Source organism: Corvus hawaiiensis, chromosome 1, assembly GCF_020740725.1.
Source record: "Corvus hawaiiensis isolate bCorHaw1 chromosome 1, bCorHaw1.pri.cur, whole genome shotgun sequence".
NCBI classification, from domain to species: domain Eukaryota; kingdom Metazoa; phylum Chordata; class Aves; order Passeriformes; family Corvidae; genus Corvus; species Corvus hawaiiensis.
In genome coordinates, this window is record NC_063213.1 from 98,172,701 (window position 1) to 98,199,527 (window position 26,827).

Below are 26,827 nucleotides of genomic sequence, written 5' to 3' on the forward strand. Positions count from 1 at the left end.
GTCATCAGCTCCTGGCTCCACGAAGCCACCAGCTGCCCCCCCCAGCTGCAAAAGGGGGGACGTGTCCCCCTCCAGCACCTGCACCGGGTGGGCTGCATGGGGGCTGCTTGCTAAACGATCACTGAAACCTAAACGCAAATGGCCACGGGGGCCCGGCAAGAAAATAGCAACAGGATGGCTGATAAACCTGCCCTGATACCCACAGGGAAATGTGCCTGGTTGCAGGCAGCCCGGCAAGGGCCAGCACTGCAGAGCCCTTTTAAGACCAGGATTTATGAAGAGCTGCTTCAAAGGAGCTCAGAACTCTCTGAACACTCCCTTGGCCTCATGCTCAGGGTCTGCTTTGCCCCAGTCTCTCCCCAGGGCTGAGCTTGTGCCCTGGAAAAGACCAGTGTAGGTGCTCACCTCCCTCAGGATGGCTAATGAGGAAACACAAATGATGGCCAAAGGCACAACTGAATCCATCAGCGCAGATCTTTCCCAGCCTAGCACCACCCATCCCAAGCACCTACAAAACGTGCAGGGCCGATGGGGTCTCCTTTTGGCTCCTCTCCAGGTGCTGGGCAGGCTCTGGTGGGAGATGCCCCTGCTCTCACCCTCCTTCCAACTGTTTGAAGACCCACAAAAGGCACAGAACTCACTGAAGTTCAGCATCCCAGAAAATGGGGCTTGAGGGTTATACTGAGATATTCTAAACCAGTAACTTAAACGATGTGTGGGGCACCAGGGCACAGGAGGAGTTACGGGGGTCATTCAGGAGGAGGGAGCAGCCACAAACTGCTGGGAATTTGCTATATGCCATCATCTCCTGATTGCTAGCGGGGACTGGGGAGCTGAGGGGGCTGGATGGCTGTCATTTGCAATCACTGTTTTCCAGAGCTCTCTAGAATACTAGTCATTTGGCAAAAAAACCCAACATGTTTTGCTAAGTGTGAACTCGGAGCCTGGGTCAGGTTTCGCCTGGGAAATCAAGGGAATCAAATTGCCCCTGAGCTGCCTCCCCCTCAGCATCCATCTGACACCAAAATAACCTCACCTTAACTCCATCCTCACTCCCCAGAAGCTTCTGGGTCAGAAATCAGACCCAGCAGAGCCTTCAGAAAACATTCATGGTGCAGTTGGACTGTTTATCCCTCGGTTGCCCTCCGTGCCCATGCAGCATCCCGAGGAGCTGCTGACAGAGCTCGTGTCACACCCACGCCACGGCCCGGGCGGTGCAGACAGGCAGCTGCTCCCGATGTCCCCAAACCCTCCTTGATTTTCAGCTGATGGCCACTGCGGGGCTTGTGTTGCTGTCCGATTCTATCAGCAGGAGCAGCAGCCCCTCCTGAGCCCTGTCCTTGGGATTTGCGGTGCTCCCTCGGCCTTCCCTCGCTGCAGGAGCCCAGCAGGACTCTGACCCTCATCATGCAGTCATGGGGGCTCATGGCTGGGGCCAGAATGAGCTGCCTTGCCAGGAAAACCCCAAGGGAGGCTCCAGGGGCTCTGCTGCTCTGTGCAGGATTGGGGCACTCACGGAGGCAGCAAGAGCTGTGTCTGGCCATGGATTACACGGGCCAAGGGAGGGGCCCAGGCTGGGAGCTGCTGTTCCAGGGATTTGGCACTGCGCTGTTGAATTCCATCCTCATCCCACTAATGACAACCTGCTTGGGGAAAGAGGGCTCCCCTCTTTGTGCCCCAGGGGGACACAAGGTGTTGGAACTGGCTGGGTGGTGGGAGCAAGCTGGGCATCAGCATGATCCTGAAAGGCAGGGGGCAGCCCTGGGGCCGCCACAGGGGGATGCAGGGGGATGGTGACAGCTGCAGTGGGACCAGCTCTGACCTGATGCCCAACGACAGCGTGGGACCCCGCGCGGGTGGCTGCTCCCTCCACCCCCCTGCCCCAGGATGGAGCCTCCAGCCCCTCTCCACAGGAGACCGAATGCAGACATGCCCTGAGGTCACTGTGGGTGCCTGGGGGAGCAGGACAGATCCCAGCACATGTCCCCAAAACACATCCCAGCCCCTGGAGAAGGAAAAGGGTTAAACTGGTGTCTGCCTGAAAGACATCCTAACGCAGGAGCATCAGCTCGAGGTGCTGCTCACGTGCTTGCACCCTCTGCCTCCCTGCTTCTAGCCACCTCGCTGGGATTTTCCCCACCTTCCTCCGGCTCCTTGGGACCAGTCTGGGGCTGGAGGGGACTTGGGGGCAGTGGGGGAATGCTGTGACAGCTGAAAAATGAGCCACCAGGCAGTGAGAGAAGTTTCTGAAAAGAGAAGAGGAATCTGCCTTGAATGAAGAGGATTTTAGCACCTTGGGCTAAGCCAATAAACCTCTGCCATCCCCATCCGAACGGGAATTGTTTGCACACGCTCCCAGAGCTGCTTAAAGCAGGCAAGACACAAAGAGAGAATAGGATCAAGCATGATGGGGGGAGAAACCGCCCTGCCTGGAGAGCCTGTGAGCAGATCCCTATAGCCGTGCCGGGGCAGTGCCCGCAGGGACAGGGGGTTCACCCAGCCCTGATCTCCCAGGGACGGGCTGTGCCCCCACTGCCGCCTCACCTCAGCGGGGCTGGCAGCCAGGACGGTGCTCCCAGAAGATGCTCTGTCCTGCTGAACACACCAGCCCTCTCCACCGCTGGCAGCAATTCTGGTCCCTGAAGTCCCCATCCGAGTGACACGGTAGCACCATGGAGGCATCTGGTCCCGTGGGAGGTATCATGGTGACTCTCTTCTGCTGCTGCCTCCTCAGCTCGGCGTGGGCTCTGGTAAGTCTGCGTGGCCCCGGGGCTCCTCCGGTCCCTCTCCTGGCTTTAAATGTTGTGCCACCCGCCCGGTCGGGGCTGGGCGTGCTCCCGACTCACGGTCCCGCTCTGCAGAGCTGCTGGGCAGGAGGGAGAGCATCTCCACTCTCTCCACTCCTGCTAAAAGCTTCCCAGCAGCCATGGAGGCACTGCAGCGTGATGGCTTTTCCATTTCTTGGACACACTGAGGGCAGGGCTCACTGCCTCGGAAGAGTCGGGGGAACGGAGCGGGCGGTTTACGAGCAGTGCAGGAGGGGCTGGAGGCATGTGGGGAGAGCAGAGCTGGGCACAGCCAGTGAGACTCCCACAGCCAGGCCCCCACCCTGCTGATGAACCCCCAGCATCCCACGCCTGCCCCACATCCCTCACCAGCCCCCCATCCAGCCACCCAGATGCTGGTTTCGGGAAGAGCATGGACGGGAGTCCTGGATCTCTCTGGAGCCAGGTTTGGCTGCGCTCACTGCAGTCAGTCTGGGGAGAGTGACCCCTCTGCATCCCAGCTCCTTTTCACTTCCAAAGCTGTGTCCTCATCCTGGCTCTAGACTCCTTCAAGCATCTTAGCCCAAAACACCCCAAAAGACATTTGCACATGTGGTATGATGGGGAGGCTGAAGGTGCCATGGGTTGCACTGTCTACTCCGGGAACTGGACACTGGCTGGTTCGCTGAGCCCTGGTCAGGCATTTTACCCAGAGGTTGCCAGACCTGGCCTGGAGAGCTCAGTGTGGGCAACAGGGACACCCAGCACTGCTCGTGGGGTGGGTGACAGAGAGCTGGGGCAGGAGCCCGACAGGCCACTGATTTCTGCACAGAAACATGAGCAGAAATGACCATGGAGAGGGTGGGAGGGGGCTTGGGGTCAGCATCAGCCTTGGAAGAGGGAAAAATGAGAGCAGATAGGCAGGAAGAGCTTTTTTCCTTCCCTGTGTTGTTGAATCTACCCAAAGCCACCTAAACCTGACTCTCCTGGAGAGGGTTGGGAGAGCATGGCCATGCTGTGACTTGAGCCGAGGGGTTGTCACTTGGGTTTTGTCTGGGCAGGTTGATCCCGATGATGTTCTCACGAAAGAAGAGCAGATCTATCTCCTGGTGGAGGCCAAGGAAAAGTGTCAGAGAGACATAAAGGCCCAGCTGGAGAAGATCAAAGGTATTGTCCCTCCCCTGTGCTTGGGCCAGCCAGCCCTGGTGGAGCTCGTTACACTGTGGGGAATACTGTCCCCTCTGACGGGAGCGGGATGGGGCTGAGGACACCCAGCTCCTGGGGGTTTGTGGAGCTCATGGCACCCTGTGTGCTCTGGGTGCAACCATCACCCTGAGGAGCCAGCACTGGCTCCAGCAGTTTCCAGACAGCTCCATGTACACCACAAACGAGAGCTGTGGAGGGGCCTTGCCCCATCTGGAAGAGGTGGGATGTGTCCCTATCCCTGGCCCCCTGCAGCTTCTCCCTCTCTGCAGCCCAGGGGAATCTGTGGCAGCGTTTTCCTCCTCCTGGTCCAGCATACACCTGGGGAAGCCAGAGGTTATGCTGAGGCCCTGACTGGAGATGTGAGATGTGTCTTTGCTCTTTGGCCAGACCCCAGCTGCCCTCCAGAGTGGGATGGGATCATCTGCTGGCCAAGGGGCTCCCCCAGCCAGGAGGTGTCAGTGCCTTGCCCCGACTACATCTATGACTTCAACCACAAAGGCAAGTCTTGTACCTGGGCAGAGAGCGACCTCTCCCTGGTGACAATCCATGCAGCAGGGACATGTCTGGGCTTCCCGCGGGTCCTTCTGCTGCCACAGTGCCCGTTGCTGTTCCCAGGTCATGCCTACAGGTACTGCAGTGCCTACGGGACCTGGGCCATGGCTCTCAGCATCAACAAGACCTGGGCCAACTACACGGAGTGTGCCCTGCTCTTCTCCTCCGAGAGCCGGAGCCGCGAGAAGGTGATCGTGTGTGTCAGAGGTGCTGGGAAAGGGGTGTGGATGGGGGCCAGGGAAGGATGAAGCAAAGGCCAGAGAAGTGCTGGGGGTGGGGTGCTCTTCCCTCTCTGCTCCTCAAACCAGCCCTGCTCCCCCTGTGCTCCGGCAGGGAGGTGGAGCTCAGTCCTTCTCTTCCAGGAGGTGTTTGACCGCCTGCACCTGATGTACACGGTGGGCTACTCCATCTCACTGGCCTCCCTCATCGTCGCTGTCTGCATCCTCTCCTACTTCAAGTAAGGGGAGGCCAAAGCCCCTCCTGTGTGGGAGAACCCTCCTCATCCCATCGCCCACACACACGAGCCCTGAGGGGGGGCAGCCCCCAAAGGAATAGGAACAACCCCAGACCCAACACAAACATCCACCAATTTCCCAAAGCCCCAAACACCCCCAGTGTGACCAGCTCCTGGTCTGCTCCACCCCGCTCTTGGACAGTGTGGACACGCCACTTGCTCCTAGGTCTGCTTTCTGTGTCCATGGGAAGGCTGACACCCCAGAGCTCCCTCTGGGACCCCCCCATTCCTTCAGCCCAGGTGTGATGAGTTGGCTGGGCAGCGGGGCTGGGTTCGTGTGACATCCCTTCTCCGCAGGCGCCTGCACTGCACACGGAACTACATCCACGTCCACCTCTTCACCTCCTTCATCTGCCGGGCCCTCAGCATCTTCGTGAAGGACATGGTGCTCTACTCAGGCACGGTGCCCAGCGACACCGACAGGATGCGGGAGGAGGATTTCAGGGGTCCCTTGCCAGGACAACGGGGCCACTTGGCAAGTGGTGGATGGGGGAAAAGGGGAATTTAGGAGCCCTGATGCAATGGGATGTGCTCGGGATCCTCCCAGTCCAGGGCTGTGCTGCTCAGGGGAAGGGGATGAAGGTCCACCTTTGGCTCTACCCAGCTCCTCCCTGTCCTGGTGCCACACTAGAGACGAGAGTGACAGAGTACCTTGGCCTGTGTACAGGCAATACCTGTCCTGTGGGAAAGAAGATGCTGGAATATCCCAGGGAAGATGTAGGTCTCTGCAAGAGGAACACGGGGCACAGCTGGGTTTTGGTGACCAGAAAGCAAAAAGTTTTGCTTTTGGGGACCAGCCTGACATGGGCATCTCCCTGTGCCCACAGGTTGGCTGCAAGGTGGTGGTGACTCTCTTCCTCTATTTTCTGGCCACCAACCACTACTGGATCCTGGTGGAAGGTCTCTACCTGCACAGCCTGATCTTCATGGCCTTCCTCTCCAACAAGAACTACTTGTGGGTCCTCATCATCATCGGCTGGGGTGAGCACAGACCCGGCTGTGGTCCCGGAGAGCAGCCTGGAGCTGTGGCATCGGCCACGGCTGAGCAGCACCGAGTGCCCAGGGAAGGGCAGTGGGATGCAGGAACTGATTTGATCTGCAAAGGTGATGCTTCAACCCTGCTCCTCACTCTGGCTCTGCCCTTCCAGGTCTCCCTGCTGTGTTTGTGTCTGTCTGGGCCAGCGTCAGGGCCTCGCTGGCGGATACGCAGTGCGTACACCCACCTTTGGGAGGGGAAGAGTGGTTGCAAATGCCAGCAAAGTATCTGTGGGCACCAGAGCTTTTTGGAAATGAAAATTTTCCAAAAAGAACAAGAGGAGGAAACACACATTCAAGGCTTGTTCATAGAATTGTCAGTAATGCAGAGTGATAATGGTTTTGTTCTGCATTTGGGAGGATGGTGGATGCAGGTTTGCAGCATAAATTGATCAATAAACAGCACAGAGATGGATGCTAAAGGGCACATTCTGGAGTGAGGCATTTTAAAAGGAGAAAGGCCACCACTTGAACAGCAGGAGTTTGGGATGAGGTGGCCAAGGAGCCCTCAGGAACATTAATGCTTATTTAAACCTGCTTTGCCCCACCATGACAGTTACAAATGCTTGTAGCTAGGGCTCAAGATTTACACAAAGCCCACCAAAGGGGTGAAGGGTAGGAGATGGTGGTTGGGGGTACAGGGAGCCATCAGCTGGCAATTTACCTTCCCAGTGACATCAGGTTTCTCCAAGGACTTTCTTTACTGGTCTTCTCAGGTGCTGGGACCTCAGTGCGGGGAACATGAAGTGGATTTATCAGGTCCCCATCCTGGCTGCTGTTGTGGTAAGAATCCTGTGGATAAGCCTCCCAATTCCTTTTGGGGAAAGAGGATTGATAGAGACCAGAGCTGTTTGCTTGTGGTCACTGGAGTTTTGTCCTGGCCACTTGGGCACCCAGGGAGGGCCCAGAGGGATCCGGGGGCTCTGGTCCCTCCTGCTCTGACCACAGCATCGCTGCCATGTCCCTGCCTGCACCAGAGTTGCCTGTCTGTGTCCCTGATGGCTCCTCAGGCAGACCCCAGGTCACTGTGAGCACCATCACCACAGTGGGTGTCTGTTGGCAGGTGAACTTTTTCCTCTTCCTCAACATCGTCCGGGTGTTGGCCTCCAAGCTCTGGGAGACCACCACGGGCAAGCTGGACCCCCGGCAGCAGTACAGGCAAGTGCTGGCAGCCCCACACCCTCATGTCCTGCCTGTTCAGCCAGGATGGCTCCCAGAGGTTGTGAATAAGGAGCAGAGGTGTGGGTAGGGCTGAAGGAGTGAGGAAGGGTGGCAGGACACTGGCAGCCAGTGCTTCTGGCAGCTCTGCTGGATTGAAGCCTGGCTCTGGAGTTCCGAGCTCTTCCTGCTCCCACCTCCAGCCTGGACACTGCAGGGGCCGGGGGCTGCCCAGCGGGTCCTGGGTAACAACTCCAGGATTTCTCCTTTCAGGAAGCTGCTCAAGTCCACGCTGGTGCTGATGCCGCTTTTCGGAGTCCACTACGTGGTGTTCATGGCCATGCCCTACACCGAGGTCTCCGGGCTCCTGTGGCAGATTCAGATGCACTACGAGATGCTCTTTAACTCCTCCCAGGTGTGTTGACACGGGACTGCTCTGAGCATTGAGGGATGTTCATCCAGGGAGGCTCCGGGACCTCAAACTCCACCTCTTTTGGTCTCTTGGCAGGGTTTCTTTGTGGCTTTTATCTACTGCTTTTGCAATGGGGAGGTAAGTGGGAAGAGCGAGGGGCTGAGCTCCCTGTTCCAGTCCCTTCAGGGTCAGGGAAGGCAAACCTGCAGCCCCAGGCTGTGATAACCAGAGCAAAAAGCTTGGATTCATCCCTCTCAGTAGGATATGGAGGGAAAAAAAGAAAGGGAAAGGAAAAAGGGAGGTAAGGGAAAAGGGCAGGGGAAAGGGAAGGGAAAGCAGGAAGGGGAGGGAAGGTTGTTTTGCTGTCTCTGGGAACAGCAGCCCCCTCTGCTCACTCAGGTGCAGGCCGAGATCAAGAAGGCCCATTTCCGGAGGCTCCTGGCGCTGGACTTGGGGCAGCAGGCGCGCCCCGGGAGCTGCTGCTGCGCCGGGCCGGGGTCCCAGGCCCCCCAAAGCTGCAGCACGAGCCTGGCGGGGCGGGGAGCGGGGGGCACCCGGGGGCTGCTGCTCCCGGCCCGGCCCCGCCCGCCCGGATACATCCCCAGCTCCGGCGCCTCGGACCAGCTCCTGCCCTGCCCCGCCCAGGAAATGAGCCAGAAACCCCGGGGGGAAAACACGATGGGTCTGACAGACCCGACTCAGTGTCACCCCAAGCCCGACAAGGAGCTGGAAACGGTGCTGTGAAAAGGAGGGTGCATCTCCCACCTCGGCATCCAGATGTGCCCGGAAAGATGCTGATCCTCACGCTTCGGGCTCTGCTGACACTTGCATGGAGGGCCAGGGTTGGTACAGCAGCTGGAACAGCCCAGCTCCCTTTCCGTCAGAGCCAGTGTACAAAAGGATCAGGTGCTCTCGCTCCTCCTTTCCCCCGGCCCAAAAACAAGCCATAAAACCTCATTCTCCTCCACGTGCAAGTGACTGATATGATGTCTGTGCATGCAAAGCCTTGAGTCTTCACCAGGAATCACCTCCGTGCTCACTCCTACCCCACAAGTGGGAGGTGACTTCTCCAGGGCATTAAAGCCCATCCCCTCGGACTCCCCTACCCAGAACCAGCTCCAGCCTTGTCCGGCCTGGGGGAGCACTGAGTGCCCGTGGAGCTGCTCTGCAGCTCACCCTGCCCTCCCTTGCATCCTCTGCAGCTCACGGGTGGCATGAACAGCAACACACAACCACAAATCAGACCAGGAGGCACTGGGACAGGGTGGGCTGAGGGAGGCAGGACAAACTTTGTGGCCTGGAAGGGTGCAGGGAATACCTGGACCCCTAACACTTCATCCATTAACACACAGGCCCCTGCATGCAACAGTCGTGGCCGTGTCATCTCATTGCAGGCTAAGAAGTGAATAGTCTGTCTGGCTTGTGTCCATCCTTGTATTCTACCACGGAGCCAGCGGCCAGTGGCTGGAGAGCAGCAGTGGGGGGAAAGGCTGGAACCCCGGCCCCGTTCCCAGCCAGGTCTGCTCTCCCTGCCCCCTGCCAGCGACAGGCAGCCCCAGCATCCCCCTGCCCACTGCTCTGCACTGGCTGGGAAAGCTCCTCGCCTGAGGGAAAAGGCATTCCCAAGGAGCTGGTGTAGATGGCAAATGAATTAAACAGCATGTTGGTGGTAGCATGGAGCATCTTTTTCCTACACAGTTCCTCAAGGCAGCAATTTCATGCTAAAGACAGTGTCAGGGAACAGGTAAATAATTCTGTGAAACACTAAGGTGGAAAGGGAGTCACAGGGAACTGGAGGGACAAACAACCAGGAGCCATGTCAGGGGAGGGAAGGGCTCCAGGATTCACATTTTTTTAATCATCTCCTGGAAGGAATTTGTCTCTTTGGAAGACACCAGCACAGCTGCCACTACAGGGACAGATCCCCTCTCAGGGCAGCTGGAATGCTGCTCACACTGCTCCCTTGTTCCATGGGGATGGAACCAACCCTCCCATGGACCTCGCACAGCCCTGCAAGCTGACATTTGTGGCTCCCTGTCACTTATCAGTATTTACTCACTCTCTGCCCAAGAGGCTCCCGGTAGCTGGGAGAGGGGTGAGGAATTTCAATAATTCTACAAAGAGCAGAGGGAAGTGTTAAAAAGGGGAGAACCCCCAGCATATGCCTCACATGGGGCTGGTTCCCAGTGGCAGCGAGCTGGGATCCGGGAAGGGAGGGAGCAGATGGCAGCTCAGACTGTGGGGATATTTTTACAATTTGTTTTGAAACTCCAATCTTTAATTGCAGAGTGATGAACCTTCAGGGTGAGAAGGGGAACACAACAGCTTGTGAAGCCCTGCCAGTCTGCCCTGAACCACCCCTGTCTTCACACCAAATGTGCAGAGCTCAAACCAGGGCAATGATTCCTGCCCAGACTGTGGGGAGCGAATTCTGGAAACTATTTTTAAAAACTCTGCAACAGATTAGAGCTGATTTCTGAGGGGGCCCAAATAATCACTTGGTGTCTTAACTGAAGCCATTCCGGTGTCAGTCAGATCTCGGGACTGTTGCTGAGTTCTCTTTCCAGGTCTGCCCATGACCCCACGAAAAGCTGGGATGAGTCCTATGCCCTGGGCTCTATCCTTTCCTCTTATAAAGCAGAGGAAAATCTATTTCCCAGGAGGCCTTGAAGCTAAAGCAGGGTTCGTGAAACATTTTGGGGTGAAAGATACTAAGAAAAACCACAGGAAGTCTTTTATCAACTACAATCCACAACCTCTGGTGAGAGAGACACAGTCAAATCTCCAGTCAGTCAGTTCTCCATCTGCACACCAGGGCAGCCAAAGGAAGTGGAGAATAAAAAGCACACACTGAATATATTTGTACCAGTAATAAAACATTTACTAGAGCAAGCAGAAAGTAAATGCACAGCTGATAAAGAAAACATCACAATGTCACAAAACCCTGACAGCTTCTGGTACTTCTTCCAGTGGAAACAAGCCAGCGGTGGGTGCTGACATGTTCCAACTGAAAAGTTCTTCCCTACCTTGTGGCAAAAAAAAAAAAAAGTTAAAAAATGGGTAATACACACGACGAGTTAAAAATGGGCAAGCAAGATTTTATAGATTTATTACATGTGTCCAATACAGGGCCAGATTGGAGCTGGTTTTCATTAATTTTTTCTGGGCTCTCCCTAAAGGCTTCTGAGTAACAGATCCCTGAATTTCTGAGTGAAGCCTCTTCCTTTAGCCACACTTGCTGGGGGCTCCAGCCTCTGATTGTTGTGGTGATTGTTTTCCCTTTTTTGTTTTTAATTTGAAGAAAGCACTCAACCCTCTCAGAACAGAGGGTGCATAGGCACAGCAGAGAGACAGGTTTGCTATGCAGGCTTCCACCAGAATGAGGGATATTAGGAAATAGGAGGTTCTTCAAAAGAAAAGAAATATCTGGGCAATGGGGTTGGAATTAAAGTACTGACCACAAACAAGCCAGGGAGTCCAACCTACACTACAAGTGAATTTGTGATTTGCTGAGCTGGAGAAGGATCCCTTGAACAGCTCCACACACACCACAAAAAAAAAAAAAAAAAAAAAAAAAAAAAAAAAAAAAAAAAAAAAAATCAACTTGCTCTGCCCCACCTTCAGCAAAGCTAATTGATGCATTCTTAGGTGATGGGGAAAGAGGTACGGGCAACGTGGAGGCCAAATTATTTAGGGAGAATATGTGAAAAGGAGAGGGGGGAAGAACTCACCATACTGACCAAACTGCTGCAAGATTAATGTCTAACAGGCAGGTCCTGAGCATCTCTAGGTGGACTGGACTGGTTTGTAAATGTGAACGCTGGTTAAGAAAAGACTAATTTATACTTCTATGGACAACAGTTTCTTAACGTTCCAAGGATGTGGAACAGCTTCTTTTTGTCAAGAAGATCTGTTTAAATCCAGCAGAGTCACTCGAGCACTGAATATTTCAAACCCAGAACCCAGGGAACTTTATCAAAATGATTTCTTTCACTAGGTGTTGTGTGCATTTCATTCAGGTGAATCTGTCCGCAGATGAACTTGCATGGGGGTTCTCATGGTTTCCTTCTCCTGCCCCAGCTGCTCAACAACCAGTTACCAGAAACCCCAAGAAATCCTCTGGAAAAAGACAACACTACCTGCAGAGATTCCAGGCTGTGAACCCCCAGCTTTTAACTGTCCCACCGGCTCTTCTTCCGTTTTGGGGGCTCTGGGACAGCAAAACCATCTGTCTTGTTGTCCCGGCTGTTGGCATCCTTCCTGTTCTCTCCATTCCTGCTCTCGCTGTTCCTCCCTTCAGTGCTGTTCCTGCTGTCGCCGTTGTTGCGGTTCCCGCCGCCCGGGAAGTCGGTGAAGTGCCGGCCCTCGCTGTGGCGATGGACGTCCCCGTGGCGGCCGTCACCGTGCCGGGAGGGGTCACTGTGGCGGCCGCCACCTTCACCGTGGCGTTGGACGTCGTTGTAGCGGCCGCCACCCTCTGCGCGGCCACCGCCCTCCCCACGCCGCGGGGCCTCGCCGTGGCGACTGGGCCGGTTGTCGTTGTACCGTTCTCTGACAACGCCACCAACGCCGCCGCCGCCTTCTCGACTGTTGGCGCTGGTGTTTGTGTTGTTGAAGCCCTGTGCTCCGACACTCGGGAAGGTGGGAACGCTGCTCAGATTGCCGGTGCTGGTGAAGCCCGGGACACCCTTTGCTGCCACCATGGCCGCGATGGGGCTCTCGGGGTTGGCAGCGTTTTGCTGCGCTGAACTCGTTGGGACGGAGTTCAGGCTCCCAGCGCTGGTCCAGCCGCTGGCACCAGCAGCAGAGCTCCCAGTCTTTTGGTTATTTAAACTTGCAGCAACAAAGTGACTCTTGTACTGGGACTGCAGGAAAGGGAGAGACAAAAGAGAGCAGGTTTGGCTCTGTGCTGCCCCACAGAACACGGAGTCACGGTGCATTCACAAGCCCACCTTGGATTTTGGGAAACAGAGTTCCTAGAAAAAGTCAGTCTTGGAGTGATTACATTCTTGCTGTGCTTATGGACACACAGTAACGGGCACCTCCTCCCAGACCACAGGGACAAGGGAATTCTTACATTGAGGGGTTAATTTTTACACTGAAGAGACAAAGCTTCTGTTTCCCCTTTCGCTTGCAATTACATTATTGCTGCTAAGCAACCTCAACAGAATCAAGCCCAGGTGCAGAATCCAGAAAGGAAAAAGAACAAAGAGTCAGCAGAAAACAAAGAAAGTTTGGCAAATTTGTGCAAACGTGTTCGGTCCAGCCTGCACCTAATTCCACCACTCAGGACTGCAATGCTGAGTGTGCTCCAAGTGACACAGCCACAACCACCACACTCAACTTCCCTGAAATAACAGGGCTGCTGCATTTTCAGGGCAGAGAAGAGTCCAAGCATGGAACCAACCTGGAAAGCTGCTTTCATTGCTGTCAGCCTGTCCCCCATGGCCCCCGTGGATGGCTTGTAGGCCTCGTAGTTGCTCATCACACTGTTGTTGTTTCCACGGTCCTGCGCAAAACCACAAAGGGCAACTGCAGAGGTTTATCCCACACAGGCACGCTCAATTCAACCACTCCCCAAATCTATCCTGTCCCTGCACTCAAGGAAATACATCCACTAAGGATGACAGACTTCTGGAGAGCCCTGAGCAGTGGAACAGTTTGCTCCATTTTTTTTCTGCCAAGAATCAGCCTGGAAATGGCTTTTGAAGTAATTTATTAGTATTTATTTTACAGTGACAGTCTATGAGGAATCTCCAAACCTTCTGGATCACGCTGGCTCTAAAAAAAAGCAGCTCTTGACAAGAGAACAGCACAGGAGACTTTCACTTGAGATATCTGATCCTAACTCTGAAAGATGCTGAGCTATGAGAACTTTTAAAGCAGACACTGTAATCCAGTACCAAGATTTTTTAAATTAAAGAATCATCTTTAATCACTAAGTGAAAAAGTTCCAAGAATCTGTGAACAACCTCCTCAGCATCTCTACTTACGGTATTTTCTGAGCCCAGCCCGGGGCGTTCGCGGTATCCCAAGCCTCCACCACCAATATTCAGCTTCTTGCCTTTCCCTCCTTTAAAACGGGATTTCCGGAACCACGGATTCTGTAACAAAAGGATAAATGTTTCTCAACACAGGGAATAAAAAGCTTCATAAATGCATGTAATGAGAATGAGAAAAAAAGGACACTGAGCATTTTGAAAGACAAACAAATACTGTTTTCCATTCAACCACACAGCTGCTGTAGACAGTTGTGCCATGTGGGTCTGATGCTTTGGGTTACAAATGCTTTCTATGAAAACTAATTTTATGCCTTCAACTCTCATCCATGTTAAGGTTTTGGGGGTTTGAATTCTAATAAACCCAGGAATAAACACAATTTCCAATGCCATCACTTAGGAGTTCTGCTCTTGCTCATACTTTGGTCACTGATTTAGCCCAGTGCTTGGCTAAGGAGAAATGAGGGTCTGTCACCAAAACTTTCTATACCAAGCAGTGGCCAGGGAATGTCAGCCCAACCAGACCTCCTGTTTCCAGGTGTTTAAGTATTAGCTGGCTGCACCTCTTTTTATGCCCTACAGTCTCTCCAAATGTAAATAAGTCAGCTGACTTCTACATGCTCCTCTCAAGGCAGCCAGGGAAGCTCTGCCTCACTAATTCTGTTCCTTCTGAAAATGCTGCCTCTCTATGTCAGAGAAAGTATTTTCATTTGGCAGCTGCTGTTCAAGCTGCTTGCTAATGTAGCCACAGGCCTGCTAATCCATCTCTGAATTTGGGAGTTGGGCTCTCTTGCAGCTACACAGGCAGCAAAAGACAAGAAATTAAAGAGTTGATCAGTTCAGTGGCACAAGCACAATTGCTGCAGCTACCTGTCATACCTATATATAGCAAACTTGCCAGAGAGCACTGCCAAGCAGGTGGAATGATCAAGCAACAACCCTTTCACAGAGGGAATGTCCCTGTAATTGTTTTCTAGTTTAGCTTTCAACTAAGCTGCATCTCCCAGGTGCCTGCTATAAATCTGACTGCAATGAGACACTGGAATGCTCTGCTGGCATCAGCAGATTACAGCTCCTAATTTCCTAGGCAGTGCCTGGCCCCAAAATAGATCACATACTGTGCCGGTTTGGCCAAAGGCACAGAAAGGCACAAACTGATTTCTGGACATAGAGCGGTGATAGGGGATACACATCATAAAGTCACCCCAAGACACATACTGTGTTCCAAAATCGTCATGGATTCTTTCAAAGGCCATTAAAAACACTAGGAAACCTACTTTAAACCACAACAGGTCCCCAAAAGGTCACCGCTAACACATGATGGAGCCTGTGACATGAGCTGGCTGATTTTGTGCTGAATCTGGAGTGAAACTTCCTCATCTCAAGTAGTTTTGCTGGTTCATACCTGCATTGCCAGATCCAGCAGCTCTTTGGAGACGTGTTGGTTGGCACCCTCCAGGTTTCTGACGAGGTCACCAGCGAAGTTGCTGTCCTTGGGGGTGAGCAGAGTGTAAGCGACGCCCTTCTCCCCCGCGCGGCCGGTGCGGCCGATCCGGTGGGTGTGGGTGTCTATGTCCCGAGCCACGTCATAGTTGATGACAGTCTTGATGGAAGGGATATCCAACCCTCGAGCTGGAAGAGAGAGCAGTGTGGTGGGAAGTGTCGTTATCCCCAACTAACTCAAAGCAATCCCTCTGGTACCAGGGTACCACCCTACTCTGGTCCAGCGGGCAAAAGGAATGTCAGCTGATGAATGAACAACAACCACTTCCTTAAGACACAGCTTTCCTTTCTGCATATTAAAAAATATGTCAGACTGTAATTTAGGCATCATTAAGAGACTAAAAATAACCTCCCTTCCCAATGCCATGTACTGCACAGGCACACAGTGTGACGACTCTTGGGGGTGTTTGTGCAGGGCCAGGAGCTGGGCTCCATGATCCCTGTGGGTCCCTTCCAGCTCAGGATATTCCATGGTTCTGAAAAGCACCTGGAACACAGTGTCCTAGAGGTGCAGAAGCCAACCTGGTTGCCTTCCACTGCAACATGTTTGCCTTTCTGTGATACCCACAGCTTGTCTGAGCTGCTTTCCAGAAGGTCACGTACCTGCCACGTCAGTAGCTACCAGTATGGGGATGCCCTTTTTCTTGAACTCCGAAATGACTTTATTTCTCTCACTCTGGTCCATGTCCCCATGAAGCAGCCCCAGGTTATGATCCTCCTGCTTGAGGTTATTGGCCAGTTCCTCTGCGTTGGCTTTCTTGGTGACAAAGAGGAGGACGCTCCCGGAGGACGTGAACTCCACGAGGCGCCGTGTCAGCCAGTTCCACTTGCTGGGCCCAGAGGGGAAGATCTCCACAATCTGAGTGACATCTTCGTTTGCCTAAGGGGAGAAATGTCCTCAGTGAGGAAGGTGGGAGGAATAAACAGACTCCTAAATTAATACAGTGCAGCACAGCTCACAGCACTACCTGCAAGTTTCTTTGAAAGATAGGATTTTTACATATTTTAATATTATTTCAAGGATGATGCTCCCACTATACAGTAACAGTTTAGATCAATGAATGGAGGCCCTGTGACTGAGCTGGGAAAGCTGCTGCTTTTCTTAAGCAAAATTAAGGAAAAATTTTCCCAGAAAGAAGAGCTTCATGCAGACATTTTTTTTGTTATAAGGGGACCCGATGTAAAAAATAAAAAATACAGAGAACTGGTTAAAAGAAGAATGTTCTGAAGGCATCTTGTGAAATTTCTCAACTGTTTCAATATATTATTAGCAAAGTTTCTTCCCAGCGAATTTACATCTGGCCACTTCATCAGCTTCCTACCAGATCCCAGCCTGCCAATAGTTCAGCTGTCACTGTCAAGCAAGTCCAGCATCAACATTCCCATGTAAAACATACGAAAGAGCTTTTAAGTCTCAAATCCTTCACTGCAGAAGTTGCAATGGCTTTGTTCATGCTTTTGAGACAAAACTAAAAGATACATCCATTGATTCAGCCTAATAACAAAAATAAACCACTCCATTAATGTTTTACTCCTTGATGAAACCTCCCACCACTTCTGGAATATTTGTTGGCAGGAAGAAGGTCAGTAAGATAAAAATAAAAACGCACAAAACTTTCTATTTTTGCTAAGCACAAATTATTTAAAACTAAATATAAATGATGATTTTTGCAGTTTAACTTAAATTTCAGAGAACAGAAACACAACAATTCCTTGCTCTGAGTGTCTCACAAGTATCATGGAATCACCTCTCCAATGTCTCCTTGCACAACCCGAATTGGGTCGATCAGAATATCCCGGGCCAATTTCTCAATCTTCTTACGGAACGTGGCACTGAACAAGAGGGCTGGAAGAGAAACAGGGTTCAAACTCCTTGAAGTAGAAACTTTCTTTCAGAACTGTGAAAACACTGCACGGATGTTGTGAAGGAGGACTTGGATTCCTGAGTGTCAGTGAGCTGAAGCTGAGGTTTTATGGATTCTAATGGAAATTACCAACCACTGTTAGAATACCACAAAGTGGAAACACATTTCATGGCATCTGAAATGTTGATAATATGGGACCCTGCTGTGAACTTTCTCTCATGGCAGCTCAGAACACTGAATTTCAAGGCATATGAACATGAATTCAGCTAATCATCTTTGCTCTGAGTGCAGTCAGTGGAGGGATTACAGGGAGATAAGCTGAATGCCCACATGTCACAACTACGCCCTCCCAAGAGCCCACGCTGAGAACAACACCAGTGGACTTTGGCACAAGTCTCCTGGTGTGGCTGTGTCCAGAACTGGAAATCCAAGCTCTGCTCCAGACTCACTGTTTACTCACTCTGTCTGTCAGGACGTACATGGCTTGCGATTGATCTGACCTGATACTCTGCAAAAGAGAAGAAATGCTCTAATCAACCCTGTATGCTCATTATTTAGTAGAAGTAAGTCAAAATGAAGTTTCACTGCTTTATTTGACACATAATCACAGAATGAATGAATGCTTCTCACTCACTATTTAATTTTACAGACCCACAAAGCTGGGACTGGGCACCACTGCTTTCCAAAACAGTGACTTTGGTTCAATACGTACCAAACCCCATATCAAACATTCTGTCAGCTTCATCAAACACAAGGTAAGTGACTCTCTGAAGGTTCGTAGCTTTCTTTTTCACATGATCAATCAAACGACCCTAGTAAGAGAAAGCTCCAAGTTTTTAAAGCATATTTAAGAACATGTTAATATATACAACCACCTAGCTGCTTTTTATCCTGACTTACCAGAGACTTAGAACAGAAAACATCTCAGGGCTTCAGTCTAGAATTAGTGTCAATATTCACAACATAGGAACAGATTCTTGTAACTTTTTTCAAGTCCAACAGTGCAAACCCCTGTACTTGGTGCACACAGGTACTTACTGGAGTGCAGACCACGATCTCTGCCCCCTCCTGCAGGGCCTTGGCTTGCTCCCACATGCTCCCTCCTCCGTACACAGCCACGGAGCGCAGGTTATACGCCTTGCCAAAGCGCTTGCACTCGGAGTGGATCTGAGGGTGTGACACAAACACAGCACAGCTCACGTCAGACAGCTCTGAGACAACACACCGACCTTGCAAATTCAGCTCGGCTTTTGAAATGCCCTTTTCAGCTACTAACTTAATGAAATTATTCCAAACTCCTCAGGGATGAATACTTTGACACATGTGGGTAATTTCCAGTAACTTGAGAAACCTATTTAGGTATCCAACAATAATTTAACCTGCAGGCTCTATCCTTTTGCACATAACAATTTGTTGCAATGCATCCACAGCATTCTTATGCCTAAAAGTAATACAGGAGCACTTTGCAAAAATTTAAAATTTTAGATTTGTCATGATCTTTCAAGAAAACAAGGGTAGATAAGAGGTGTGAGCTGGAGCCAGGCTACTCATGCACAGAATAGTTTTTTCAAATACTTTCCTGAGGTTCTTTGATAATTTTTGCCAAGAGTTTTGCCTTCTTCTCCAAGAAGACTGGCTGGCACACACAGGAATGCTCCACACCTACCTGCTGGCAGAGCTCCCTGGTCGGGCAGACGATCACTGCAATGGGACCATCCCCTGGTTCAAGCTCCTTCTGATCCATGATGTGGATCAGCATTGGCCAGATGAAGGCGGCTGTTTTCCCACTTCCAGTCTTAGCAATCCCAATCATGTCTCTGCCACTTAGTGCCACTGGAACACCCTGAAAAGAAGGAGATTCTAACCCCACATTATGCCCACCATAGTGTATCCTTGTGCTAGACAGTACAGGAACACTCAGGTAACGAGGAAAGCCCACCACAGAGGACTCGCAGCAACAATTTGCCAATGCTCACACGGTTTTATTGCCAAGTTCAGCTCTGAATTAGTTTATTTTAAGGGCTGGAAACCATTACTGTGTTGGACTACTGGTGGCCTGTATGAAATCAATGTTTGGGCACGGTACAGCACCCCAAGGATATGTTTATATGTACACAAATGTATCTTGTCCAGCTCTAAGAATGCTAAAAACATTGCAGTAGAATCCCTTTAGTTTGCATGGCTCTTCAAGGAATAAAGCTGTCAATATACGGCTCTTTATTCAGCTACTGCTATGGTTATTTTTAATACAACCTCTAAAAAAAAACCACAAACCCTGAACTTCTCATACATTTCTTTAAGCAAGAGACATCACTTGAATGTTCTTCATTTGCCAAAAAATACAATGAAAAAGGAATATGGATATATTTACAGCAGTCATTTAACAAGGAAAAAAAAAGTGGGTAAACTTCTATTTAAAAAATATCAAAGCTATTTTTCTAGAAAAACCCATGGCTCTCTGCAAGCAACTAGAATTTGTCACATCCTCATGTGGATGAGGGAGCTTCGCATGCATTCTTTCAGCTCTCTTTAGAAGTTCGAGAATGAACAACACTCACCTGACATTGTATTGGAGTGGGTTGGGTATACTCAGATTTCCTAATCTGATGCATAAGTTGCTCATCAAACCCAAAATGAGCAAAACTACTGCCAGGCCTTGGAGGAGCAGCCCCGGAGACCTTGGAAAGACAAAAAGATCTTTGTTCATGAACAGTGAGAGAAAAACAAAGAGCAATCTGTTAAAAAAAAAAAAAAAAAGCGTCAAGGGTCTCTCTGCCTCTGAAAAATAACTTTACTTTTTGAGTGGATGTTAAATGTAACTGGGTGCAAATTCAAATGTGTTGTGTAAACAAGACTTTCAGGTATAAAAATTTATTTATCTGTCAATCAACATGAGATACTCAACATCATTTTTACCTCCTTGTGTGTAACTGGTGTTCTACCCCAAATAATTCCCTTCACAGAAGGTCACCCCACTAACATGTTACAAATGGCAAAGAACTAATTTCTGCATATCTAACTCCTAGCTTTAAACTCCTAGCTTCTGCTTTAACTCCTAGGTCTCAAGTATCAATCCTCACTGTCCACTTTCACAAATCCATAGGAGACTTTCAAGAAAACAAGATCACTGGAAGTGTCCGAGAGGCCTGGATTCAAAAGCAGGAGTTCCCTGTGAAAATCTTCATTAAAACTAAGATAGTCTGAAAATAAAAGGGAGTTAAAAGCTGCTGGGAGGACAGTTCTGTGACCAGCTTACCCGGAGATTCAGCTTGTGCCGTAACTCCACCACTTGCTGCGGGGTCAAGCTGGTGATCTCCTCGTGCTCATCGTAGAAATTTTTCTCAAATGGTGGGTATTCAATCTGCAAGATAATTAATTAATTAATTACTCAGTTAGTCCAGACTCAAGATTCCATTTTTTCTGAAGTTCTTAATTGTCTGCCAGAACATTTGCTTAAATGATGCCATTTCTCAAGGACCTTTGATATGACTTACCTAAGAAAGCACTGAAATATTACAGGGGCCTTCTCAGCTCCTCCTCTCTGGAATGCCTCAAACAGAACAGAACAGAATTCCCTCCTACCTCTGAATGGTCAATAGGTGGAAGAGGATCAATGATTTTTTTGGACGGTGCAATCGGATTCCCATCACTATCATACTCCAGGTTATCCTCTTCCTCCTCTTGCACCACACCAGCAGTGGGGTTCTCAGCCATGTAGCGAAAATACGCTTCCTGCAGCAAAACAGATCAGCAAACTCACATACAATAGGATGCAAAATTACTACTGTTTGTTGAAGTGATGTCTGTGCTAAGTGGCTGTTTGCTTTCACACCTACCATTGAGGAAAAAGTAACTACATTCGCTAGAACTGATTCTTCTAATAAATACCAACAGATACATCCCGAAGGACAAGAAGTACAAATAAAGAAAACAACTCCAGTTTCAGCTACACCACAAAATGCTCCTAAAAACCAAACTCCTCTTATGTGTCTGCTTAACAACTCCTTCTACCAAGTCTTGTTACATTTAACAAGGATCTATTCTTATTTCCATATGAACAAAGCACAAACGCTGTAGGTTTCTAACCAGAAAGTACATTGTTACTAAGCATATGATGTTTATTTTTTTAAACATGCTATGCCAAAGATAGTTTCTTTCACATCTGTTGTTGACTCTCTCAATGAAAAATAGATACAGTTTCATTTCTCAAAGTCTAGTTAGGGGAAGTAAAGAAACTATTTCAGAAGAGTCCTTCAAGACAAGCCCAAATTAAAACACTGTCACCCTGTCACATGCAATCCTCACAGCTCACAAAGATGTTTGTGTCTCTCAGATTCTCACTGGCACACCAAGACTTTCTCATAGAGAAAACACCAGTCTCGCTTGACTTGAAGCAAATATTTAAGATCAGATTTGTCAAACAAGGCTCAATTACAAATATATATGTATATACTCATCTGGCTTTTCCATTCTCCTGGCCAATTATCCCTCAGTCACAGAGCTATGCACACAATACACTTGAACAACAGCTGTCCCCAAGCATAAAGTCATCTCTGCTCAAACTTTGGCACAGCTACACACACCACTGGCAGCAGAGCCCTCACGGCCAGATAACCCTGCCAAGCTCTGCATTAATGCAAGTAACACAAGAGTTAGTAACTACAACTCAGTAGTAAGGTACATTTTGAAATTAAGTCTTTTCTCTTTATTATTTTGGCTACAGTGATGCTTATAAACCTCAATGAGAACTGGAGCTTCTCTGAAAACAGGGATCAAAAAAGCCTGATTCTTGCCCTGAACATACCCCCCATTCCACTGCAAGGAGCCTCCACAGTCCAACAGCCCCTCCCTGGTGTCCCCTGGAGCTGACTGTGCTAATTACAATTTGTAAGATCCTTGGACACTGAACAACCTATACAGGAATCTGAAGTTCAAACTGACTGAAAAAAAATCTTCTTCAATGAATGCAACTGTCTAATATTCTTCTTAAAACACCTAGAAGGGTAGAGACCACAGAGTAACCACTACAGCTTCCTGCTGAATTGTCCGGATACTGTGCATGATACTGGAATTTTGTTTGTCCCTAGTAGTTATGTGTTTGGAGAGGAAAGGTAAAAAAAACCAAAACAACAAGAAAGAAGATAGAAAGACTGCATAGGAACTCACTTGGTCATCTTCCTCTTCAATGTCATCTCGAATACCCCTGGAAAAACAAGCGGAGAAAAAACTTCCCTGCAAGTGTTCCACAGACTCAGCTCAACAGTTTCATTTGATTAGTGCTGAGCTTCAGATTTTGTGGAAGAGACAACGCTATCAACTCGGCAACATTCATGTTCCCAACCCATGGAGTTTTCATATCTGGTGCCAACCATGGCAGTGACCCTGCAAAGACTTCTCTTTACTTCTAGTACTGAGACTGAAAGATTAGGACTCCATCTTCCCAGCAGAAGCCACATCAAAGATCATTCTGGTCTAAGCTCTTGATGCTACAGAAGAGCCACAACTGAAGAGGAATATGAGCCAGGAAGTGCAAATCCAGTTCAGAACTTCCCCAGGTGGTGATTTGGATCCGGTGTTCTGTTTCAGGACCATGTATATCTGGGATCAACCCCATGCAATGTAACTTCTACAAATATATCTGACATTTCTATCAAGAATCAACAGCATAACTATTTTCCTTGGTCAAAACAAATAGATAAGCTGCACAAATTTAAACTGTTTTTAAACTCCAAACCCCAAGTGTCACGTGCCACCTAATCTATCAGCTTCAATGTCTAAAAAGTAAGTGCAAGTTTGGAAGAGTCTCCAGTAGTCCAGGTACAGCAGCACTGAGTTATTTTGCTCACATAAATGCAATTTTAAGCTAAACCATCCTGATCTCTCTAAGGGTGTGGGAAGCAGAAAAACTATCCAGGCTGATCTGGAAGGTGGCAGGAGTACAACGTGCTGCCCCAATTTCTGTGGCCTGGAAAGGCTTCTCACGTGGGATAACTCTCCGTGTTGTTGCCGTTTGCCACGGGATGGTGCCATGGATTCTTCCCTATTATTGCATTTTCACAGCACAAATCGTTATCCACAGGATATCATGCACTGGTTAATGATGTTTATTAGGTATATACTATACTGTCTAATGAACAACCATCATCAACAGAATGCACTGGAATTCTCTGAGCACCATACAAGACACTGGTAGGAATGGGAATGATAAAAAAGAACTTACTTAACGTTCTTTTTTTCTTTGTCTTTATCTTCGAGTCTCTTCATGTCTCGAGCAGCTTGATCCTAACAGGTCATAAAATTGTCACATGTCAAAAAGACCCAAGATGGTAAAACATGTAAGGGAAAAATGTTCCTGCATAATTAGACCATTATGTCACAGAGACAACACTTCTTGGACTAAGCTTTGTCTTGTTCCGTACCTGATTATGCTAAATAAATTCTCCTACCAATACCTTTGAATTTACATACTCTAAGCTTGTGACGATGCTGTTGAAAAAATAAACTACCCATATTTCTCCTGAACCCAACTAATAACAGAACTGTAGCTAAGAAACAGCTCATGATAAATACAAACAATTTCCATTTAGGTAGTGAAAAATGCACGAAACCTTAGTTTGATGTTTAGAGACAAGCAGAGCTCTATGTTGTACTGTTCTGACATCCTAAAAGCAGTTAAATAGTTAAGTTATTGTAAGTCATATCCACTCTCTGCCAATCTAATTCATTTTTGAGTTCTAACTAACACCATTCTACACAAAACCCAAAGTCAAGTGGCATTTTGACCTCAGCTGCCAAAGCCCTGAGTGATATTTGCTGCCCCTGACAGCACACAGGTACAGCCACATCAATGAATAAACATTTCCCGAGCCTGGTCTTGCCTCCACTTCAGCCATGAATGCCTCCAGAGGATCATCATCACTGTCAGAGTCTGCAGATTTGGAATGAAACTGCTGCCGAGTGGGGGAATTCTCTGCGGGAATGTAGGGCAATTCCACATTGCTGGAATCTTCCTCTTCATCCTCAAAGTACCTGAAAAGAGATGAACAACAGTCCAGTCAGCACATAGTTTACAGCACTGCGCTGTCTTTCATGGCTTCTGGTTGAGTCAAGGTACCCACACAGACAATAAAAGTCAGTATGGACACAAGAGAAGATGTCGAGATTTATTTATTTACAATTATTCATGTTATAAGTTCAAAGTGATGGCAGGGCAAGTAGATAATATGAAACTCAGCCCCTCTCCATCTTTCTTGTAGGCTCCCTTCAGTAGGTCAGCCCCAAACTTCTCCAGGTTTAACAATCCCAACCTTCTCAGCCTTACTTACACATTTATGCAGCCAATAGAAGGGTTAGTAAAGAATTGTGGAGATCAATGTTTTCCTGTGCAAAACACACCCAAATTTATCCTGCTTGGCTCCAACTTTGAGAGCACCATAGAGTGAATAAAATACGTTCTAGAGAGGGGAAAGCTGGAGGAGGAAAGCTTCCATGGGCTACTGTAGTATCTCACAGTCTTTTAAGTATATTATTATGTATTTATATATACAAACATCACAGATACTTCCCCTGACCTCGGAAACATAAAACCATTAAAATCTAGAGCTACAGAAACACGAGAAATAACGGTACTTACGCATTCTCCTCATCAAAATTTGCTCTCTTTGACCCGATTTTGTAGAAGGAAGGCAGCTGAGGAGGCCCCGATTTTGTGAACGCAGCCGAGGAGCCGGCTGTGCCAAAAGCACTGTGGGACTGCTGAGACAGCTTGGGCTCCTCTTTCTTCCCAGGTGTTATGGCAAATCCACCAAACCCGAAGCCTCTCTTCGTACCAGGTCCGCCTTTATTCCAATTCATGATGTCCCCAATATACCTGTTAACATGAGAAAAGACAAATTAATGCCCTTTCTGCTTCAGGCAGTTATAGATAATTGCCATTATTTTTCTTGTTACTTGATCCCTTCAGTCATGACACAGGGACCTGTGGAACTCTGAGAGACAAGAGTTTAATCTGTTTCCCAAAAAGGATGGGGCTCTGCTCTTTTGTCAGTGTGAACATATCCACAATTCCAGAGAAGAATAAAACAAAGTGGCTGTCTTCCAGAACAGGTTGTGTCCTTCAAGGATTACTCAAACATATTTAAGATGTTACCTGTCCTGTTTGCAGTCTAAGACAAACAAACCCAAGGCCAGAACTTTGAACATCAGGAGGAACAAGAGACAAAAAGGCAGCTCGGTGCATATTTTGCATGTCCACATCGTCCCATCTGGAAGTGTTTCACGGCTTGTCAATATCTCACTCCTGCAACCCAGCAACCTCCAGAGAAATGGGCCCAGAGCAGCACAAGGCTCGTGTGAGCCCAGGCACATCTCTGCCAAAAGCCAACTCCCTTTGCCTCTTAAGACAGCACCTTCAGCCACATACATGATCTCTCTATATTATGCACACATATTTATATGCTCTCCAACCTCTATTTTTCAAACAATATTTTAAACACTCCACATAGCATGTCTGCCCAGAACTTGATTTTCTAAGATGAAGACTGGACTGATATATTAATATTTACAGTTTCCATTCTTGAGTCATTTCATTATCTGCATGGTCAAGCAAATCATACCTGTAAGGCAGGAAAGAGAGGAAGACACCCACTGCTTTCCAATGCATTATAATTAGCTGTCCAAAGGCTACAAGTCTTATTAAACAAATCCTCACACTAGGAATCTTCAATGAGATCAGAACTCACTGGCAAAAAAACAGCTTCCAAACAATCGGAAGGTAAATACTGCAGCCGGTCCCTGTGCTGAACATTTACCAGCTTGGGGCTTGCTCAATAAATCTCGAGTCAAGACCAAAGCTCAGTAGCACGTTTTGGGGGAAACTCTGCTCTTCAGCTCTTCATGGCAGCAGCTGACCCTGGAGTCCTGTTTTCCCTCTTGTCCTGACACACCTTGTAGCTTTTACACCCGCGGATCTGTGGCACTGGGAGATCAAAATGTACAATACAGGAATAAGAGGCGGAACCGCATTTCTGCCGTGACAGCACAGTGGGAATCTTTGAAAACTGTTAACTTAAAATCTGATTGTAAGGACTCTTCCTCACTGTACTTACCTACCTTTTTCCTCCCTTCGGCTATCTCAAAAAATAAGAAGGGCCACTTTTTTACAGTCATACATCAGCAAAAGTACAAAATGTGGTCAGATCGCCCACTCGCCAGCAGCGAGTGAACAGGGACTGGTTCCCACAGGACGCAGAGACCACAGGAAAACTCCCGAGGCTTCGCTGCCCTGTGGCCGCCGTTCCGTGGGAGGAAACGCGCGCGGCACGGACCCTTCCGGCGGCCGCCGGGATCCGCGGGCACGGCCGCGATGCGCCTCAGCCGCTCCCGTTCCAGGAGGGAAGGGCTGGAAGGAACCCCCGCGCGCCGGGATCGCCCTCCCCAGGGCACGGCAGGGACCAGGGCCGGGGCGGGGACAGGAGCCCCGGACAGGCGCTGTCCCGGCACACCGGGCCCTGCGCGGGGCCCTTCCCGCCCGCGGAACCGCGGTGCGGGGCAGGCCCTTTGTGCGGGGCAGGCCCGGGCTGCCCGCGCCTGCTCCAGGCCGCGGCTACGGCGGGTCCCGCCCGCGAGAGGTCCCGCAGGCCGGCGGGGGAAGATACGCCGCCGCGCTCGGCCCGGCCTCGCTGCCCTCCCTTGCCCCTCAGCCCCCCTCACTCACCCTCAGCCCCGCAGCCGTCGCCGCCACTTCCCCGGTTACCGGGGCGGGGGGGTGGAGACGCGACGCACCGACGTGCCCACGCTCCGTACGTGATGACGCGCGG

The 26,827-nt window shown here is 49.7% G+C and overlaps 2 protein-coding genes across 3 annotated transcripts; one reads left to right on the top strand and one right to left on the bottom strand.

Moving 5' to 3' along the window:
* Nucleotides 1-14: 14 nt before the first annotated feature.
* LOC125333888 (parathyroid hormone/parathyroid hormone-related peptide receptor-like) lies at nucleotides 15-10,703 on the top strand. The gene is made up of 13 exons (XM_048320189.1): nucleotides 15-2,750; nucleotides 3,827-3,932; nucleotides 4,359-4,469; nucleotides 4,587-4,711; nucleotides 4,886-4,980; nucleotides 5,335-5,512; nucleotides 5,865-6,018; nucleotides 6,186-6,246; nucleotides 6,789-6,855; nucleotides 7,136-7,230; nucleotides 7,504-7,645; nucleotides 7,739-7,780; nucleotides 8,042-10,703. Exons 1-13 carry the CDS (start codon nucleotides 2,673-2,675, stop codon nucleotides 8,384-8,386), a joined length of 1,599 nt encoding a protein of 532 aa, XP_048176146.1. The 5' UTR covers nucleotides 15-2,672; the 3' UTR covers nucleotides 8,387-10,703.
* Nucleotides 10,498-26,825, bottom strand: DDX42 (DEAD-box helicase 42). 2 transcript variants are annotated; one of them, XM_048320130.1, is made up of 18 exons: nucleotides 26,725-26,825; nucleotides 24,643-24,879; nucleotides 23,888-24,038; nucleotides 23,230-23,291; nucleotides 22,176-22,212; nucleotides 20,592-20,741; nucleotides 20,266-20,370; nucleotides 19,568-19,687; nucleotides 18,676-18,852; nucleotides 18,048-18,176; nucleotides 17,722-17,821; nucleotides 17,470-17,517; nucleotides 16,893-16,990; nucleotides 15,748-16,024; nucleotides 15,047-15,273; nucleotides 13,636-13,746; nucleotides 13,050-13,151; nucleotides 10,498-12,507 (listed from the first exon to the last, which is right to left on the bottom strand). In XM_048320130.1, exons 2-18 carry the CDS (start codon nucleotides 24,861-24,863, stop codon nucleotides 11,815-11,817), a joined length of 2,808 nt encoding a protein of 935 aa, XP_048176087.1. In that variant the 5' UTR covers nucleotides 24,864-24,879; nucleotides 26,725-26,825; the 3' UTR covers nucleotides 10,498-11,814. The 2 variants fall into 2 exon arrangements, with proteins under 2 accessions (XP_048176087.1, XP_048176097.1); XM_048320140.1 differs by lacking the exons at nucleotides 22,176-22,212; nucleotides 23,888-24,038; nucleotides 24,643-24,879; nucleotides 26,725-26,825 and having other exon boundaries at nucleotides 23,230-23,293.
* Nucleotides 26,826-26,827: the final 2 nt, after the last annotated feature.

What these genes read in the sequence shown, in the direction of transcription:
- LOC125333888 (XM_048320189.1), top strand. Translation starts at nt 2,673, where the DNA reads ATGGAGGCATCTGGTCCCGTGGGAGGTATCATGGTGACTCTCTTCTGC. An exon ending in GCCTCGCTGGCGGATACGCA is followed by an intron (nt 6,247 to 6,788) that starts GTGCGTACACCC and finishes TGGTCTTCTCAG; the next exon opens with GTGCTGGGACCTCAGTGCGG. An exon ending in CCATCCTGGCTGCTGTTGTG is followed by an intron (nt 6,856 to 7,135) that starts GTAAGAATCCTG and finishes GTCTGTTGGCAG; the next exon opens with GTGAACTTTTTCCTCTTCCT.
- DDX42 (XM_048320130.1), bottom strand. Translation starts at nt 24,863, where the DNA reads ATGAATTGGAATAAAGGCGGACCTGGTACGAAGAGAGGCTTCGGGTTT. An exon ending in CCACTCCAATACAATGTCAG is followed by an intron (nt 18,853 to 19,567) that starts GTGAGTGTTGTT and finishes CCTTCTTTTCAG; the next exon opens with GGTGTTCCAGTGGCACTAAG. An exon ending in GGTAGCTACTGACGTGGCAG is followed by an intron (nt 15,274 to 15,747) that starts GTACGTGACCTT and finishes TCTCTCTTCCAG; the next exon opens with CTCGAGGGTTGGATATCCCT.